The 18710-nt window shown below is 36.5% G+C and overlaps 2 protein-coding genes across 2 annotated transcripts; one reads left to right on the forward strand and one right to left on the reverse strand.

The window, feature by feature from the left end:
* Positions 1-8530, forward strand: GSG1L2 (GSG1 like 2). Its single transcript, XM_010212463.2, has 6 exons — positions 1-310; positions 1859-1906; positions 3251-3403; positions 4818-4929; positions 6223-6516; positions 8420-8530. Exons 1-5 carry the CDS (start codon positions 1-3, stop codon positions 6476-6478), a joined length of 879 nt encoding a protein of 292 aa, XP_010210765.1. The 3' UTR covers positions 6479-6516; positions 8420-8530.
* Positions 8396-16539, reverse strand: DHRS7C (dehydrogenase/reductase 7C). The gene is made up of 6 exons (XM_010212460.2): positions 16386-16539; positions 15087-15199; positions 13285-13495; positions 12093-12185; positions 10397-10552; positions 8396-8604 (listed from the first exon to the last, which is right to left on the reverse strand). Exons 1-6 carry the CDS (start codon positions 16537-16539, stop codon positions 8396-8398), a joined length of 936 nt encoding a protein of 311 aa, XP_010210762.1.
* Between the last annotated feature and the right edge of the window lie 2171 nt (positions 16540-18710).

Here is an 18710-nt window from a genome sequence, read left to right on the forward strand (position 1 = left end):
ATGCCCGTTTCATTTCCAGTGACAGGCAGGCGGCAGAGAGCCTCAGCAACATTTTCTCTCAGTTTTCTCTCTTTAGTCTTCTCTATTACAGCTTTCAGTAGCAGCTATTGGTGCGAAGGGGTGAGAAAAGTTGCCAAACCTTTCTGTGCAGGACAAAGCAAAGAGAAACATTGCATCCGCTTTAATAACCCTGATGCCAACAGCAGCGATGCTGTGCAATATATCTGGGAGACAGGAGATGACAAGTTCATTGACCGAAAGTTTCATGCTGGGATCTGGTATTCCTGCGAGGAAAATATAAATGGGAAAGGTGAGTGAAAGCACATATATTTATTTTAGAAAACATTCTTTTTTTGTTTTTTTTCCTCTCCTGTCTATTAGTGTTAATTGGCTGTTTGTAGTAATAGTGTGCATGCATTTTAAATGGAAAAGTATTTTTCAGGGATTTCCTCTTCTATGGAAAGGAGGAAGTCAGAGGGTACTTTTCAATCAATTCTTTAAAATATCCTAATAAATTCTGTTAAGAATTTTAGAGTGACATGTTGTAATACAGATAAAGATTTTTTAAAAAATTCTCCTAGTCATTGCAGCAGATTAAATTTAACAGGAAAGCATTTTATTTTTCTGATGTTCCTCATGCATGAACCAAAAATGAGCACTTTTGTTTTGAATTATTGCTTATGATGCCTTAGGCAGCATAGAACGTACTGTGTGGTATTTTATTTAAAATATTTGGAATTTCTTTCAGCAATTAAGTATGTGAGACTTATGTTATTCCATGGATTTCCAAATATTTTTACCTTCTTACTGTGATCTTTCCCTTCATAAACAAGAGAAGAAAATTAATTTCAGCCTTTCATTTGTTTTCACAAGATGTGAACATGGACACTTACAAATCATGAGTTGTGGCTTTTAATTGAGTTTCAGTCTGAATATGTAAATATCAATAGAACTGCCATTAAAGAAAGCTTCTGAATAATTTTAAATCAATAAAGTTGCCGAGCTAGTCCAACAAATAGAATGTATCCTGTAAATTCAGGCCTCCAGGGTTTTTTTCCATGTATTGTTCTCATCAGTTTAGGAATCGCAAGAATCAGGAAAAAAGTAATCATAGAGAAAATAAGCTATTCTCTATCCTTTCAAATGCAAATATTTTAGCAGATGCCTGTTTTGAAAGGCTGCCTCTTATCAGAAAGTCTTCTACATTAAGTAAGATATTTAAGGGAGGAATGTCAAAGATCACAGGAAAATACACCTCCCACTCAAATCAACAAGATATTTTGCAGGTGGTGACTACCACAGGTCAGGGAATCTGTGCATCTCCTATGCCAGTTCTTATTTTCTTGCTTGGTTGAGTTAGTAGGAGAAAATAAATAAAGCCCTGCATTTTCAAAGCAGAGCAGAATTAATTCCGAGAGCTTTATTCAGAGAATTTCTTTGGGGGTCAAGAGGCCAAATAGGCTTGAAAAAACAGAATTTGCGTAAAAAAAACCCCACAGATCAGACATAGAAGAAATCTGTGTGAGCAGCACTTTTGTTGCTGTAGGAAGAGCAGGTCATCTAGCAGGGTGGTGTACAAACTCTCAGTTTTTCAAAGGAATTGCTCTGTTGCCTATTCTGACTTTCACAGCCACAGCTAATTTTTGAAAAACAATTCAGAGTCTTTCCTTAAGTCTCCCAAATACAAATATTTCAATTTTTTTGCTGCTATAAAGTCAAATTTGTGCTCTATGCTATATTTTGCATTTCATTTTTTTCATTTTAATAATCTAATCCTGTTGGTAATGCAGAATACTGTATTACACAATACAAAATAATTGAGAACTCTGTTTTTAAATGAATTATATGTCTTTCTTAGGAGAGAAATGTAGAAGTTTCATCAGCCTGACTCCACCTACTGATCGAGGTAAATATTCATATTTTGTTTATATAAATAAAACTTTCCAGATTCATCTATATAAATATTTTGATTTGAATGCTTACTTTAATCCCATAAAGGCTTTTGCTCTTTATTTCAATTTTTAAAAATCAAAGTCCCTGTCAGTTAAAATTTGAATACATGATTTCAAAACTCTGCAATCCCCATTTGAACAGAAACATTTGTAAATTGTAAATATGAGTACTGAAAATCAAGGTTCGTTAGTTTTTTTTGTCCCTCTTTCCTTGCACCTCTAACTTCACACATTGAGGAATATTGTGGCCGGTGTTCCCTGAAGAGTACCTGAGGTAGGGAAATCCTGCATAGAAATAGCGGCTCCTGCCCTGCATGGCAAATGGGTGGGTTTTTGTTCTGTCTGTGTGTAGGCAAAAGTCTGGATGCATCAGGATCCCTGCTCATAAGCGTATCAGCCCTGATTACTTTAGGCAGGGATCATTCAGTGTTGATCAGTGTATATGCAGTGATGGATCATTTATCAAAAATAATTAGATGCAGGTTGTCTTGGTTAGGACGGATGATGCTGCTGTGGCTGGACTATGGGCTCTTTGGAGACCCTGAACAAAATCAGATTTCTTTACTGAGACAAAGATTTGATGAAGAAATAGACCTTGCATGTGTCCAGGCCTGACCTAACCCAAGGATTCCATGTCTACATGCCTTTTGAATACAAGTTGTCACACAGACACCTGCATGCAGTAGGGTTACTTAACCTCCAAAATATTTGGTTTAGTCCCATGTGTAGTGTTTAGCAATCAACCACATACGTTATTATAGTGCTATATTTAAGCTATGATTGTTAATATATACCTTTATATGAAATTAATACTAGAATTTGCAATGAAATATTTGTCTCGACACATTAATTTCTTTTTTAAAAAGACTTGGGAGGGTTGTGGGCAGGTCTTAGCACTTGCAGAGAAGGCTCCTACCTAAAGGACATTAGCATGCCAATAAAAATAAAGTCATAAAATCCATCAAAAATGGATGTTAATTCTTTTTTTATTTTTCTTACGCAATTTTAGTGTCGCTACTATGTATGACAAAGGTACTGACCTGTCTTGCACTGAATGTTACTCAAAGAATGGAAAGAAGATGCAAATGCTTTCCCACTAAATGTCCATATCAGTAGAGGAGATGATAATTTATGCTTTACGTGAACCCTGAGATCTTATTAAAAAAAATATAATAACAATGTCCCCACAAGTTTGGAGCTTTTGCTCAAGAATATAAACAATAAAAATGAAGAATGAAGAAATGATGAAAAAACTAAATGACTGTTATATTATCAGTGCTATTAATTTGTTTTTCCAGGAGTTTTATGGCTTTCTATTGTAGCAGAGATACTGTACATTATTTTGCTTCTGGCTGGAGCCATTCTTATGTCAATAGAAGTGTGCTACTACGCTACTGCCATTGACGGGCTGAAGATCAATGCCTTTTCTGCTGTAATCACTGTACTAGCAGGTATCGTTTGCATTTTATATACCTCCTGAAAATACAACATTGACAGACTCTCAACTAAAGTTTAATAGAAGTGTCCAGATTTAAGAACAGTTGCAGTCCTACTGAGTCACAGGCAAGAGAACAGGATGCAGCAAAATTTTATGGAATCTATTCAAAACAAATAATCATTTTCTTCATATGATTTTTATATTTTATATTTCTGGAATGTGTTATTTTTACCTTACTATTCTAATTTAATTATTTTTAATTTGATTGTCAACAATAAAATGATATATTCTTCCTATATCTTGGTGTGTTTTTTTTCGTTTGTTTACTTTATTTTTTTTTTTTGACATGGTGAGTATAAAATTAGCAGTAAGTAGAAATAAAATGCCATTTATAAAACAGTATAGAATCTGCTTAAATAATTGTTAGTGGAGGATCGTCTTAAAGAATGTGTTTCATTTTCTGCATACTTATTCAACACTATACAATATAGGAGCCTAGGAAGTTCAGTTGGAAGGGACTTCAGGAGGTCCCTGGTCTGGCTTCCTGCTCAAATGAGAGTCACCTATGAAATCAGACTAGATTGCTCAAGGCTTTGCCCATTTTGGTCTTGAAAGGCTGCAAGAATGTAACCAACACAACCTCTCTGGGCAACCTGTTCTACAGGCTGCCTGTCCTCATGGTCAGCAATCTGGTCTGAATTCAGTGCTAACGCTGTTTTGAGCTGGAAGCTGGGCTAGAGACCTCCTGAGGTACTTTCCAGTGTGAAATATTCTATGATTCTATGTGTATTATAGAATTGTTCGTGAGGAAAGCTTCCATAAAAGCAATAACTAGCTGCTAGTAACATGCACACTGTTTCATAGAAGTATTAATTTTAAAGTAAGAAGCAATCATACAGAGTATTTAGTATGACTTCCTGTGTAACACATTTCACTGCAGCCACTCCTGTTCTATATGCAAAGTAATTTATATTTGGTAAAAGTATATGTTTTAGTATATGTTTTAGAATTACTGTCAAAAACAGTGTCTCTCTTGGTGAAATAATCTCAACATTACCTTTCTCTGCTTTCTTTGCCAAAATTCCTGTGCAATTAATTTAAGTGATACTTGGATTTGTTTTGTTCTGTTTTTTGATCCCTGCTCAAAGACAAATTACCAAGAAGTAGGTTTTCAGAGAGATGCAGTCAGACAGCTAGTTGCCTTTCACAATGTATGGACTGTGGTTCCTTTGGGTTCTTCTAGTAGGTCCCATTTATAGTAAGCATCTTAAGTTGTGATCGTATTGGTAAAATCCATGACATATAAATAAACTTAAATTATAATATCCAGTATTTATTCAGGAGTTCAAGGGGGAATTGCAATAAGTTGACAGAGGAAGGGCCTCAATTCATATTTTCTAATATTCTTATGAATTTATACTTTTTAGGTCTTCTAGGCATGGTTGCTCACATGATGTACACCACTGTATTTCAAATGACTGTCAACCTTGGTCCTGAAGACTGGAGACCTCACACGTGGGATTATGGCTGGTCCTACTGGTACCTATTGATTTATTTTTGGTTATTCCATTACATTTCAGTCACTTCTCCCTCTAATCAAGGAATTTACGCCTAATTGATAAGGAATGGATCTATCTTCTTTCACTCCTGGGGATGCAATTCAGTAGTCTAGCTGTTTCCAGAATGATTCTGTCCCATCCCTGGCTTCCTTTATCATGGCAAGGTAAACCCACCTGCTTTTGGTGCTTTCATGTCATCCCTTTGTTACAAGAATTCTCCCACTGATCCCCACCGGGACATGTGTAGTTTGACTGGTTAATGTAACAATAACCCCTTGTCCTGCACATTCTTGTTCCTGCTTCTAGCAGCCTGTGTGTTTACTTGCCGTATTTGACTGCCCCAATTTCTGGCAATACATCCAGTTGTATCATTACCTTGAAAACCAGTTCTGGCCAAAGCAACCCTCCTTAACCCTCGAAAAAAAAAAAGTGTTATTTTATGCCCAGATGAGCTCATTGAACTCCTGGGAGGATGTGGCAATGAACAGCTGTGAGTGAGAGGAGAGTTCAGCAGAATTTTTTCAACATAAGCATGTTTTATTATATTATCCTGACCTTGAAGGATAATATAATAAAACCAGAAGGAAGGTTCTGATGAGTAACTTCCTTCACTGTGAACTCCTATTCATTTCAATGTGGCCTTATTTTTACTTGTTACTTTTATACCTTGATCATGCATTGACCAGTCAGTAGTCTAGAAATATCCTGCTCTTTTAGCAAATTATCTCTCAACACTGTTTTTTGTTTCTATTTTCTTGTGGTTTTATATTAACATTTAGAGTTTCTATCCTTTCTTCAGTTTGGTCATGACCTGTATTTTCTCAGGAATGCATTTCAGCGCTGTGAGCCTGTTTTAAGTACTATTTAATCATGTCTTCTCTTTTTAATCCTTTTGAATGTGGTATGATTTTTTTTTCTCAATGGGTCTTGAAGTTTTTAAATCTCCTTTACAGCATCTTTTAATTTTTAAGCATCCTCATTTTTATTTAAGTCCTTATTCTGAAATTAATGTTTAAGTAGAAGAATTGTGAGTAGGGAGAGTGTTTCACTCAAAGATGTTAAATATGAATGAAACAGTACGTAGATGCCAATTACATAGCTCAGGTACTTGGATGATCATTAACCAAAAATATTTCTACTTCCCTCACCCTGTTGCCCTATCCATCATATACAGTGATATAACCACTAGTGTATAATATTTTCAAAAATAAAATTGAAGTATGGTGAGTATGAATCTATTCTGCTAATCTCTTGTAAACCTTTTTGTTTATAGCCTCGCATGGGGTTCCTTCGCTTGCTGTATGGCAGCAGCTGTCACCACAATTAACAAATACACAAAAACTATTTTGGAGTTCAAGCACAAAAGAAAAAAGCTGGAAAGGACTTTAAGGATTAAATACAAGTTTCCCGATCCTGCAGCTCCAGTGAAAGCTTGCAATGTGTATGTGAACTCTTTTCACAAAACTACAGAGGACCCTGCACATCGAATAAAAGGCTTGCATCACCTGGCTAATAGTTCAATTCTGTAAATTTGAACCACATCTCAAGGCATCCTGTGAACTGTAAGGTAGATCACAATGCAGTAGCATTAATTAATAAAAATGCATCTTTCTGTAGCATTAGTTATTTTTCTTAATAAAGGCATGATATTTTCATGGATGTTTCAAGGAAATCTTGGTATTGAAAAAGCTGATACAATTACCTCCGTTCAGCAAAAGACAGTGATACAGATTCTGCACTCCTCTGATGTTTAAGTGTTCTCTAATGTTAATGTAGATAATATGAGTTCGTTAGGTTTTCAGATTATTATGGATTTTCACCTTTAATTCCCTGCTGCAAAGACTTCAAAAAACAAAATCCCCAAGCACAAATAACAAATAACAGGGCTGCAAAGAAGGTATGTATCAGATGGTGTGTGGCTTGAATAAGTTACTTGTTATTAAAAATACAACCTTTCCAGGCAAATCTGGAAAACCCATGTTTTTCTATCCATTTACAGTGGGTAGAAAGATGGAAAAATAAAATAAGTAACACCTAGTAGTACACACCTCAACTGTGAAACTCTCTAGGTATCTTCATGACAATAGTACTAAACTAGAGCTTTCCCCATGGAACTAAGCCATGTTCATGTATTCTGTCGGACACCAGACTTTTTGTCATTGTAGTATAACTTCTGCTCCTAATGAGCTCCTCCTAGGAAATTCTCTTATGGACACTGAGTCCCAGAATGGGTTTTCGTGATTCCATTTTGGAGGTCTGATATGGCATATACACAAGCTTTAGGCTTAGGAAAAAAACATTTGATATTTCTTTCTGCCAAATAAAACATATAGTATGAATTATATTTAGACTATATTTATATAGATTAAACTATGACTGAATAAGGCTCACAAAATATTTTTTGATTTACTAATCTCTTCGTATTTCTTTTTATGATCCTGTTTTTATATACAACATATATTTAGTTGCACATCCCACCTTCCTGCACCAGTGGAGCAGGGATAGAGGGGAAAAAAAAAGATTAAATAATAAGAGTTCCTTGGTTCCCCGGAGGGTAAAAAAAAAATCATTTAAAAAATACAGATGGAGAAATCTTGTTCTCAAAATCAGGGAAAAAAAAAAAAAAACACATGAGATTATAGAAAAGTGACCCGTTTAAAAGGTCATCTAATCCTTCTTTTCTTCAAGGCAGGATAAACTAAACATACATTGCTTTTTTTTACAGATGTTTTGTTAATCTCTTCTTTAAAGCCTCCAAAGACAGGCATTCTAAAATTTCTGTGGCAACTTATCTTCCGTGCTTAACTATTCTTACCAACTAAATTTTTTTTTACCCTGATGCACTCTAAATCTCCTTTGCAGCAATTTAAGCACATTGTCCTACCAAAACAGAAATGGAGAACAGTTTAGTTCTAACCTCTTTTTAGTATATTTTAGATATTTAAAACCTATTTAGATACAATTTTCTTCTGCATTCTAGTTTAAGATTTTTGTTCTTTCAAAGTTCCTTGAAGCACAAATGGAAAGCACTGCTCTGGTCTCTGATTTCACTGTTCAACTGAAATTTATTCTTCTGTCTGCCATGTCCCTCCACTTCCCCACCCTTTGTCCCTGTAAATCCCCATCAGTACTAACATTTAGATGCTACTTTGAAAATTTGTTGCAGGTCCTCAGTGCTTTGACACGTCTATACAGATTATGGCAACTCTCTCTGGGTGTGAGTAGCTCCTAGCAGAGTTTTTCCTCACATTGCTGTAATGCAAACAGCAACATCGCATTCACTAAATTTAGAAGAAGAATGTATGCCAATGGCAGAAAATTAAGTAAGACACTGGTTGTTTTATGGAAGCAGCCTCCTGCTTTACACGTAGTGGGAAGCAGAAAGCACTGATATCTGAAACATAAACTTTATTCAAGTCATTAACAGGGAAAAGAACTGAACAAAATCAATTTTCCTCTTCTGTCTTCAGGTCTTCCCTAATACCTGAGGCAACAATGGCAAAGAACAGCTCTGGAAAGAAGGTCCGAATGTAAACTGCTGCTCTGGGTATAGGATTGGCCATAAGTACTTCCTGCTTCTTTCTGCTCACCGTGCGCAAGACTTCCTCTGCCACCTCCACTGGGTGCACGCCGTATGCCAACTTTCTGAAAAAGACTGTAAATCAAACCAGTGAGGAATGACAGGCAATCACATCCGGCAAAATGGTGATGAAAAAATATACCAGCTAGTGTATCAACAGATAAGTTCCGTGTCCTTACCATTTCTATCCCTTGTAGTTCTTGTGACCCCACCCACTCTAAGGTCTTTTTGTGAAGTTGAAGTCTTTTCTGTTAAAGTCCTCACAGTCCTTAAGTGAAGGAGCAACAAGAGTGCAGCTGAGCTCTCACTTAGGAAACATGTTTGAGGGTCCCGGAGTCTGGACACACCAGCTTTTCTCTACTGTCAGTGAGTATATAGGCATAAAGCAAGATTGCTTCAGTATGAGGATAGCACCAAGGCAATAGGAGGGAATGAAAAGGTATAACTGACCCACTCGTGGGTGAGAAGCAGCAAAGCGCAAAATGTACTCGACTCTGAAGGTTATTTTCCTGGATATCTCCAGAGGTCCCTTCCAACCCAATCTATTTGGTGATTCTGTGTTTTCTGTGAAGTCCTACTGTATTCCTAAGGGCTGACTTAGCAAAAGAAAGGAAACGCCTTTGGGGATGTCAAAATTAATTTTGATGAATGTATTAACCTGTTCTGGACAAACCAACAAATTAGCAGTTGCTGCTGATGATGAAGGGCTGAAATGGCTGCATTTCATGCACTTCTGTGGCTCATAAGCAACCTCTTCAAAAAACAAGTCACACAAGGCAGCTCTCCAAACCTCTAACAGCAGCAAGAGCAGTTTGTCTGGTTCTCCAAATGTCTTCAGTCTCCGTTTTCATCCCTGTCATGCTCCTCTTCTCTCTTGCTCATTCTGCACACTTCAAACACTTCACTATTTAGTGAAGTCACAGGAAGAGAAATAATGAAACCCATTTTCTTCAGTGGTATAGATCTGCAAAGAACTGTGTATGCTTTAGTTCACATGAGGTTAAATTCAGCCTCTTCTCTCAGGCAAGAGAGGGAATGGGTTCTTTAGTTAATATTAGTGGATGCCAAGTTCTGCAGAAAAAGCGTAATTTGGAAACTGAAGTCTGACAGCTAACAGGCCCAAATTGTCTGGCTTTTATTTCCTGCCTTTTACAAATGAGACAGGCCTGTTGCCTATCTACCGTGACTTACTTGTGGCCACAGTGCTTTCACTGGACTTGGGCACCACTGAAAAAAGTCAGCAGACTTCAATTCAGCACATAGTGTAGCCACTTTTACTAAAAGAGATGATCAGCACCTGCTGCCTCTCTGGCAAGCAAAAGACCAGAAGCTTTCTGGTCTTTCGTCCTTTCATCCATTCCTACCTCACTTTGTATTACTGCAATTACAAGTGTCATATTACTGTTACCTCAGTATCTCAATTCCTGAAATGAGATCCTATGGGATACAGAAGATGAGCCTCTTCCCCCACCATTCTCAGCCTGAGGCAGAACAAATTCTTTGGCATTTTCTATTCAGCATCTTGTAGTAAAAGAGAGTACATGTTCCATTCTTTAGCTTTGCCGAGTGTTTACTTCTTCTCCGTTCTTCCTTGCTAACCTACCTGTCTCTCACTGACCCATACCAAACGCCTTCCTTCCTCTCTCTTTTTGTGTCCTACTCTACCCCCACTCTTCATGCCCTGGTATGTTTGTTTACTCACATAATGTTGTCCCCTTTCAAATTCCTCCACTAATCACCAGACTCATCTGATTTCTCAGATGATATTTTTTTTAATTTGCTTTCTGATGATCAATTCTTTTCCCAGTGTTCCTTTTTTCCTGTTTCAATATATGGGTACAGTCTCTTTTAATGTATCAAAACTTACATTTCCAAATTAATGCCTCCCAGTTGCCAGGTGCTGGTTGACGATGGTATGAGCAGATGAAGGTTGGACTCACAGTGCTGACACAAATACCAAATTCTTCCATTTCAGCTCTAAGACAGTCAAAAAAGCCTACAGCAGCATGCTTAGAAGCAGCATCTAAAAAAAACATAGGGATGCAGAGATGCATGGATATGGTTGTTCATTATCATTCATTAAACATGAATGTTTGAAAAACAGAGCAAAATGGCAAAGGACTAGAAGCACTGAGCACACCTATCACTTGAGAAATTGCTCTATAGTGAAAAAATATTTTTGGTGGATAGACAGTTTTACCTGAGATGAGTCTCCAATTTGTCTCATGCCGCAGTTTATGAGACATTATTGACATGCAGTGAAATGCATGCTATTGAAGAAATAGCAGGACAGCTCATATTTGGAAAAAAGATTATACTTTGGCCCTGCGGCAGCAATTTCTCATTTGTGATGCTTTTAATATTAAAGTTAATTTTATACAAACTTCATGACATGGATTTTTTTTAACTGCAGCCAGTGCTTTTTTATTGAGATTATATCAAAAAAAAATAATAGTATGTGAATCTAGGCCAAGAACCAGAATTTTGTATTAAGAAGACTAGAGCTGCAAAGCACATATCTACCCTATATTTGACTCTGTCCTGGAAACCTATCTGTGCATAATATAATCTAAAAAATGACGTCAGGCTTTCATAGCTAGGTTCAAGTGAGGGCCTTCTGTCTTCTGGATCCTTTTACTTCTGACTGTCTCCATCACTATCTTTTTAGGTTCTTTGCTGCTCCATTAGAAATCCTTGCTGCTCCAAAGTGGTTTTGCTAGTTTGCAAACTCAGTGCACATTTGCTCAAAGGGCAGGAACATGCCATCAAGTTCCAGAAAAAAAAAGAAAAAAAAAAAGACTTTTCAGCTGTAATTTGCCTTTTCATCTTTTCCTTTTCTGCAGCCAATTTCAGGACAAACAGAACCTTCTCTTTTGATTTTTCTTGAAATTCCTTCATCTGTCTTCATGTCATGCAACAGATATAACTGTAGCAACTATCTCTGTTATCTATCCTGCCATTCATGGTTTTATATACATCCATTTTATTAATTCAAAGACCTTTTATCATAACCCAGGGCAGCTTAGTTTCATTAGGAGCTTTGGGTGAAGGACTTTTTGAAAGACTTTTGAAAATCACTTGGAAATCAAAGCAGGTTACGTCACCTACCTGTCCTTTTAAACTCTTAAATAAAACTCCATTAAACTTGTTAGGCATTACCTTCCTTTACAAAAGCAGCATCCATCTCTACAAATATGTTTATTTGCACATCTCCCCACTAACTTTATTTTTTATTATAATTTGTTCTAATATGCCCAGTTCAGACACCAGACTTCCTGACATTTGTTTGTTGTTCCCTGAATCCCTTCCAAGAATTTTTAGGAAACTTGCATTTGATAGTTTTTTTGTCCTTTAGTATCTTAGGCAGAGGTTACACATAACAGTATTTAAACTATTTATTCCCTAGTTGCACTTCTTTGCAAATATTTCAGTTAAATACTGTATTAATGTATATTCAAGTTTATTAAATCAGTATACAAATCAGCACTCAAAATAACCTATCAGAATCATGGAATACTTCCAGTTCAAATATTGGAATGTACATTTTGCTCTATGTAACTTACAAGCCGCACGAAATGGGACTCCTATCTTTCCTTGGATACTATTAATTAGAACAACTTGGCCAGTTTTTCTTGAGATCATGTTGGGAAGAAGGGCTGTGAAAAGAGAAGAGGTAGAGGAAATTGTTGAAAATCTTTAATTGGATATTTTTGTTTGTTTGTTTTAGTCAATGACCTGTTTCCATTTAAGCAAGAATGTCTCCAGAAATTAGATGAGATTGTGTTTTCTGGCTTTATAATATCTTAAATTTTTTGTGTCTACTTTCTATTGCCATTACTTTCAGTTTTCCATTTCTTTGATTTCTCTTATGGATCAATCATTTTTCCTTGGAAATCTGATTCTTATGAAGACATACTGACAAGGCTAGTGATAAAAGGGTTTTTATAGACAGATAGACAGATAGACAGATAGATAGATAGATAGATAGATAGATAGATAGATTGCATACTCTCCTATGTCAAAGAAAGTGTTAGGAACATAAACTTTCCAAAAATGAAGGTAAGGTTGTACGGTCCATTTTATCCCCAGGAATATACTGACCAGGAAAATACTACCCAGGAAATACCAGGTAATATAAAAAGGCACTGCATCTGTTTTGCTACTATTGAGTCATTTCTGGGTCAGGGATTGCCAGATTAAGACAGCTGTGCCAATTCTTGATGATTTGCATTCAGACTACCAAGTCCCATGGCAAGAGTTAGAATATCTCTGCCTCACAGAACAACATTTCTACATCTAGTGACTGTGATGCTCAGCAGGGCTCTCAGCACTAATAACCAGTGCCAGGTAAAGACCTCTCATGAGGGAAGGTGAGGTGGGAGCTGGAGGTGAGCTCAGGGCAGACGCTCACTGATGTGCCACAGTCCCAGGAACCACAATGCCAAGAAAGGCAAGGTCCATCTAGGAGCAGCAGGGGAAGAGACCAGAAACAGAACTACAAAAAAATCTACCATGTTCATATCCAGGACTCAATGTAGCTACAACATAGGCCCAAGGTCCATCCAGGAGTCAGGGCCAGAGGCAAGTATGCCTGCAACATATCCCAAGCAAGGACTGAGAGTTCTGTTTTTTCACAGAATTGTTTTTGATTATAGTGGAGAAGACAAAATTAGATGAAAATGAAATAGAATAATACCAGTAACTTGGATCTCAAGCTTTATGCAGTAACAGCAAATTGAGAAAGAAATAAAATACCTTTGGTTAATGTTACAGGTCCAAAATAATTGGCATCCATAATCTTTTTATCAAGTTCCAGTGAAATGCTCTGCACTGCTCCTTTCACTTTCATACTTGCATTGTTGATCAGTATATCCACACAGCCATAGCAATTCAGGATTTCATTTGCTACATCTTGGATGCAGTTTATGTCTGAGATATCCAGAAGTATGAGCTTTGGTGTATATGTCTAATAAAGAAAATGGTTGTTTCAACACTTCCAGTTATGTAAAAATGTGTTTCTCTTTACTCTTTCTGTAAATTCATTTTCCATGATATCTAAAGAAAGAGCTTTCATCATTCTCACAAAAAAAAAAAAAAAAAAAAAAAAGGCCTTGCTTTATTATTCTAACCCACACTAGAACGAAGGTAGCTCAATAGGGGGTATTTATGTACCCTGGACATCAGGTGTTGAAATTTAGGTACATCTATTGGGAATCCCCATGGCAAGATTAACTTGGACTTGCTCCACCCTAACAAGCTTTGTATCTCTCAATTCCTTCTCTAATCAGTAGACGTAGACAACTATACAAAGAGGGTGAGACTTAGCACCTCAAGCTATGGTCTTTTGTAAGCAGATTGCTAGAGAAAGTTGCTAACTGTGCAGACTAGCATACAGTGCTTTTATAGATAATTTACATGTATACAGAGGGACTGAAGTTGCAGGTAAAATTGTCAGGTAGGAATAGTTTATTCAGCTATAAATAATCCAAGCAGAGGTTACATTTGTATGGTCTCTGCAAAGATATAGTTTTTAATCAGCAGTTACATATGCAAAAGACAGATGAATGAACTCTGAGGCTCCTCTCTTGCTATATTACTATGATGATGTAATGCAGATCCCTTAGCAGATTTTTTTTTTCTGGTTAAGTCAGCAGAGAGTGATATGAACACACTATTTTATGATTATTAGTATTATTTTTACAGACAAACAAAGCTCACTGCAGAAAAACGGTCAAATAAAAATATTGTTTGTTCTTATGAGCAATGGCTATAGAATTTGTGTGATGCCTTCAAGAGCATCTGCAGCTGGGATGAGTCATAGTCGTTGACCACAGAGGAAAAGCTTTCCCATGTCCCAAAGAAATGCCTTCCAAACTACTACTTCTGAAAGCATGGTCAGCCTTTACGGATCTTTTGCAGGCTAGTAGTATGAATTTTTAAGATTTCTGAGCAACATAAGGATACCTTGAGACTGCCTTTATGCCCTGTTTTTTACTGGTATGCTGCACTTAGAGGCAAGGTTGGGGAAGACTCAGTCTGTGGATTGTTTTTCAGCTTCCACATCTCCTGAGTCTGTCCATTTTGCATCACAAGTTGGGTGAGGAGGCAGTGGTAATAACAGAAGGTACCCATTTTCACTTGATCTGATAGACAAGTAGCTGGGACTCTCTGCGCAGAACTGAATTTAGTGTTTAGACACATCCCCCATTTCTTGAATTCTCATTATATGGATAATAAATGATAGGGCCTGTGATTCAATGAAGAGCTTTGAATCTCTTATAGTTGAATTAAATCCCTCTATCTACACTGTTTAGTTGGGTGGCTTCAGACTATATTTTAGTCAAAATGTAGCACCACTCATTGCCTAGTTGCCTTGAATTAGCTCAAAATAGCAGGATTTATGACTTTCAGCACCACGAAACCCTCCAAAGATACTCCCCCCTCTCTCTCTTTGTGGATTCTGTTGGGTAAGAGTGAATCAAAAAGCATTTTATGTATATGAAAAAGTTGTTAACCTCAATTTGTCATTTTTCAAAGCCAAATGAGGAAATACGTACCACACTGGGGTCTGCCACACTAATTAAAGCATCATATAAGGCTTCTAACTTCTCCCATGTTCTGCCACACAACACAAGCCTTGCTCCTCCTGCATGAAACACCCGAGAACATTCTAGGAGAGAAATAAGTTTGAAATAAATAATAATAATATTAAGTTAATTGTGCTTATTTTGATTGAGAGGGGTGGCTGGTTTTTGCTAATGAAGTTGAATCCTTCCTTTAGAAGTAATTAATTTTTGAAAGAATAAAAATATATACAAGAAAATAACCTCAAATGAAACAATAATATATATGTGAGCAAATAAATTAAAAATCACGCATGTTTTTATTAATAACTCTCCCAGTACTGATGGTTTTTTCATAGGATGTAATCAAAATTTAATTAGGAAAAGAACAATATGTCAGTTAATAGATGGTGAATCTATTCTAATGATCTAATAGATGATGAAAAATTTTGTCTTTCTTCCTTAACACCCTTTCCCTACAAATGCCCTCATTATTAAAAAAAAATACAGACATTATAGTACCAACTCTGGCTTTTGCAAGCATTTGTCTACTGCGGTATAAATAAACACGAAAAGACCCTTGTAAACAGTAAAACATGCTCTATGTGCTGCCTCCCTAAAACTTTCAGATAAATGAAACTCCGGTATACCTTTGAGCAGAGTGGTACAGAGAAACTTATCACCTGCTGCATCACAGCTGACATAGAGCAATGGTGAAAAGCAGAGGACTGTCTACACAAACCCTTCTTTCCATATATGATCTATCCCAAGATAAATCTATTTCAAGAGGATCTTTATCTCCTATTAGGCCTCCCCAGTAGTCAGTGGAGGCAACAAGGACCAGCCTGAGCTGCCTCTTACTTGGCCAGATCCCCAGAAGATTTCCTGATCAGGCTATGGCCAATTCAGGTAGAAGAAGCCCTTAAGGCAGGGACAGGAACATGCAAAAGAGTAATGTGACACCATCTTATACTGATTTGCAGCTACCTTGTCAATGTAAAAAGATCTCATATTAGCAATATGCTAAAAATAGCACTTACTTTTGGCTTCTCAGACTTCTTATTCTACTGAATTCATTGAATAAAAAGTTCTGCAGCAATTTAGTTGCTGAGACCAAAAATGTACATTCAAAACTCAGTTTTTCTTTTCTTTTTTGTAACCACATTCCTAATCTCTGATTCATCCAGACAGTAATGATAAGCAGAAAATGATCAATACACTTTTAATGACCTAAAAGGTCAGGCTATTTGTTGTTGTTGTTTTTCATTTTTTTGAAGAAATGACATGACTTACCTTTGCCCAGCCCAGAGATGGCATCAGTGATGACCACCACCTTGTTTTGCACAGCTGACTTAGACACTAACCACATGACTGATTGGTAAATGTGAATAATTCCACTGATCCCTAGAAGGAGTAATGGTATGGCAAATATAGCAAGAATACCCATCTGTGTGGAAAACAAGATTATATCAGAATAACAGTAATCATAATATGCAATTTTATTTTTTAAGTTGTTCTTTTCTAAAAAATCAATGTTTTCAAATACAGGGGAAAAAAAAGAAAAAATGCTATCAGCCTCCCAGTAGCTTAAAATAAGTAGGAAATTTGCCTTCCAATCAGTGGCTTAATAGTACCATATTTTTATAAGTTTTTTGTTTGCCTATTTTCTTCATTATTCCATGTTCTAAACAAATCCTGATTTTATTCAAAATAACTCTGCGTTCGCAAAAACAGAATAGATTTTTATGCTGAAATATTGGCTTAAGGCAAAACATGGACTAAAATATAACATCAGTCTTTTAATTATGTTGCTATTATTTATTGCAAAAGATATAAAAAGCTTTTATGAATACATAATCTTAGATAAAATATTTAATAGAATTGTTTTCTGTTTGAAAAGATATGAAAATAGAATGACTTACTATTGCTATGAAGACTTCAAGTAGGGATAAAGTATTTTTCTAATCTATTTTTTGTATCAAAAGTCCTTTAGTATTTTAACAGAGTATTGCATTTGCTGAGGTTGCTTGCCCTGAAAGAGAATGGCTATGTATAGCCTTCAGCTGTGACAGAGATATTTTAAAAGTAAATATAGTAGCTACAGTGTGTTCCACATACCTGACCTATCTAGTCTGAGAGGCTGGGCAGCCATGTAAAAGCTCTAGTGCAGGATCGCTTCAAACCTTCACAAAAGCATCTATTTCTTGCCTTTGGTCACAGTGACTTGTTTGACTGTCTTTTTTTTTTTCAATTAGATATATGCATAAAAAATTGTATAAGTTCCATGATAACAATTGGTCTTAAAAACAACCAAACACAAAAATAATGGGAAGGATTTGAGCTTGGAACAATCACTGCTCTGCAACAGAAGAGATGCATGCATACGTTGGGGGTTAAAATCTCTGAGCAAGCTGTCTTAGGAGCTACTCTATCACATGACTATATCCTACTGTCTCATTTTCACTTGTTTAACTTCCTCCCAAAGTGTCACATTAAAAAAAAAAAATCCTTGTAGGCAAATAAGGTAGTTTGTTCTTTCTGTGAAACAAGATATGTTGCTTAATATATTCAGCTTCTGCACAAGATTTTTCAGTGAAGGCGAAATGCTGAAAACATGTGGACAAAGAAAGAGCTCCAAGTGATTTGTTTTTTCACAAATGAACACTGCCCCAAAGAAATGGAACAACTAGTACAAGAGCAAGAATAGGAGGAAAAAAATGAAAGAACTATACAACCAATGAATATGTAAGATTGCAATGATAAAATGTTAACATATCTATTAGTGGTAGTTAACAATGGTTAAAAAAAAAAAAAAAAGGGCAGCCTAAATATTCTGCTAAGTGATCTGGAAGAAGACAAAAATACAGTGAATACAATATTTTTTTTTTTTTTCAAAACACCCAAATCTCAGTTGGGAGGATCAGATAAATGTACTTATATGTTGCCACCTACTGAAGACTATTGAAAGTACCAGAAAAACACCAATAAAAATTGTTTCAGAAGGGAAATCCTATAAAAGAGGTAAAGCACAATTCTAATGCTTGTTTAATACTAATAGTCCTTACTTGTTAGCATTGACAAACTCGATTTAAATCTTTATTTGAATGGGATATCAGGGCACAGAAATTAATTCATATAGATGGCTGTGGCCTAGCTTGAAGGTAGATCTAGATTGTCCATCTTGCTAATTGGGTGTATGTGGAATGATTAGGAAATCTTACAGGTGGGAAATCTGAAAATGAATTATGGCAGCATTGCGGGCTGGAATGGGCCCATTTTGAAATAGCCTTTCCTTGGGATAAAGAGGTAACCTGGCTCTTACTTCCTGGAGCAAGCCGCAGGAAACATGACGAATGAGCTGTGCCAGATACCTCCAACTGGAGTTGATAAGATCTTCAATTGTGTTTTATCCTTCCCGAATCAGTTTTCAGCAAACAAAGAGAGGTCCAAAATCTGAATCTTGCCTCAATGTCTGTGCTAGACCTGGTTGCTACCGAAAGCTTAAGTACCAAAAACATAAACACCTTCAGAGAAGACCCCTTATGTCACCATAAAGGACCAGCTAGATGTAATGCTGCTTTTGGAGACAGTGAAGGAAAATACACCACAGCGCACTTC

The sequence above is a fragment of the Tinamus guttatus genome, unplaced genomic scaffold (assembly GCF_059628265.1).
Source record: "Tinamus guttatus ecotype Peru unplaced genomic scaffold, ASM5962826v1 Tinamus_guttatus_pri_ptg000649l, whole genome shotgun sequence".
In the NCBI taxonomy this organism is placed as follows: Eukaryota; Metazoa; Chordata; class Aves; order Tinamiformes; family Tinamidae; genus Tinamus; species Tinamus guttatus.

Bases quoted from the DNA above. Each gene is read 5' to 3' on its own strand.
- GSG1L2 (XM_010212463.2), top strand. From the start codon at position 1: ATGCCCGTTTCATTTCCAGTGACAGGCAGGCGGCAGAGAGCCTCAGCA. The intron at 311-1,858 runs GTGAGTGAAAGC...TGTCTTTCTTAG, and splicing joins GGAAAATATAAATGGGAAAG to GAGAGAAATGTAGAAGTTTC. The intron at 1,907-3,250 runs GTAAATATTCAT...TTGTTTTTCCAG, and splicing joins GACTCCACCTACTGATCGAG to GAGTTTTATGGCTTTCTATT.
- DHRS7C (XM_010212460.2), bottom strand. From the start codon at position 16,539: ATGGGTATTCTTGCTATATTTGCCATACCATTACTCCTTCTAGGGATC. The intron at 15,200-16,385 runs GTAAGTCATGTC...TTTCTCTCCTAG, and splicing joins CATCTCTGGGCTGGGCAAAG to AATGTTCTCGGGTGTTTCAT. The intron at 13,496-15,086 runs GTACGTATTTCC...TTTCTTTATTAG, and splicing joins GTGTGGCAGACCCCAGTGTG to ACATATACACCAAAGCTCAT.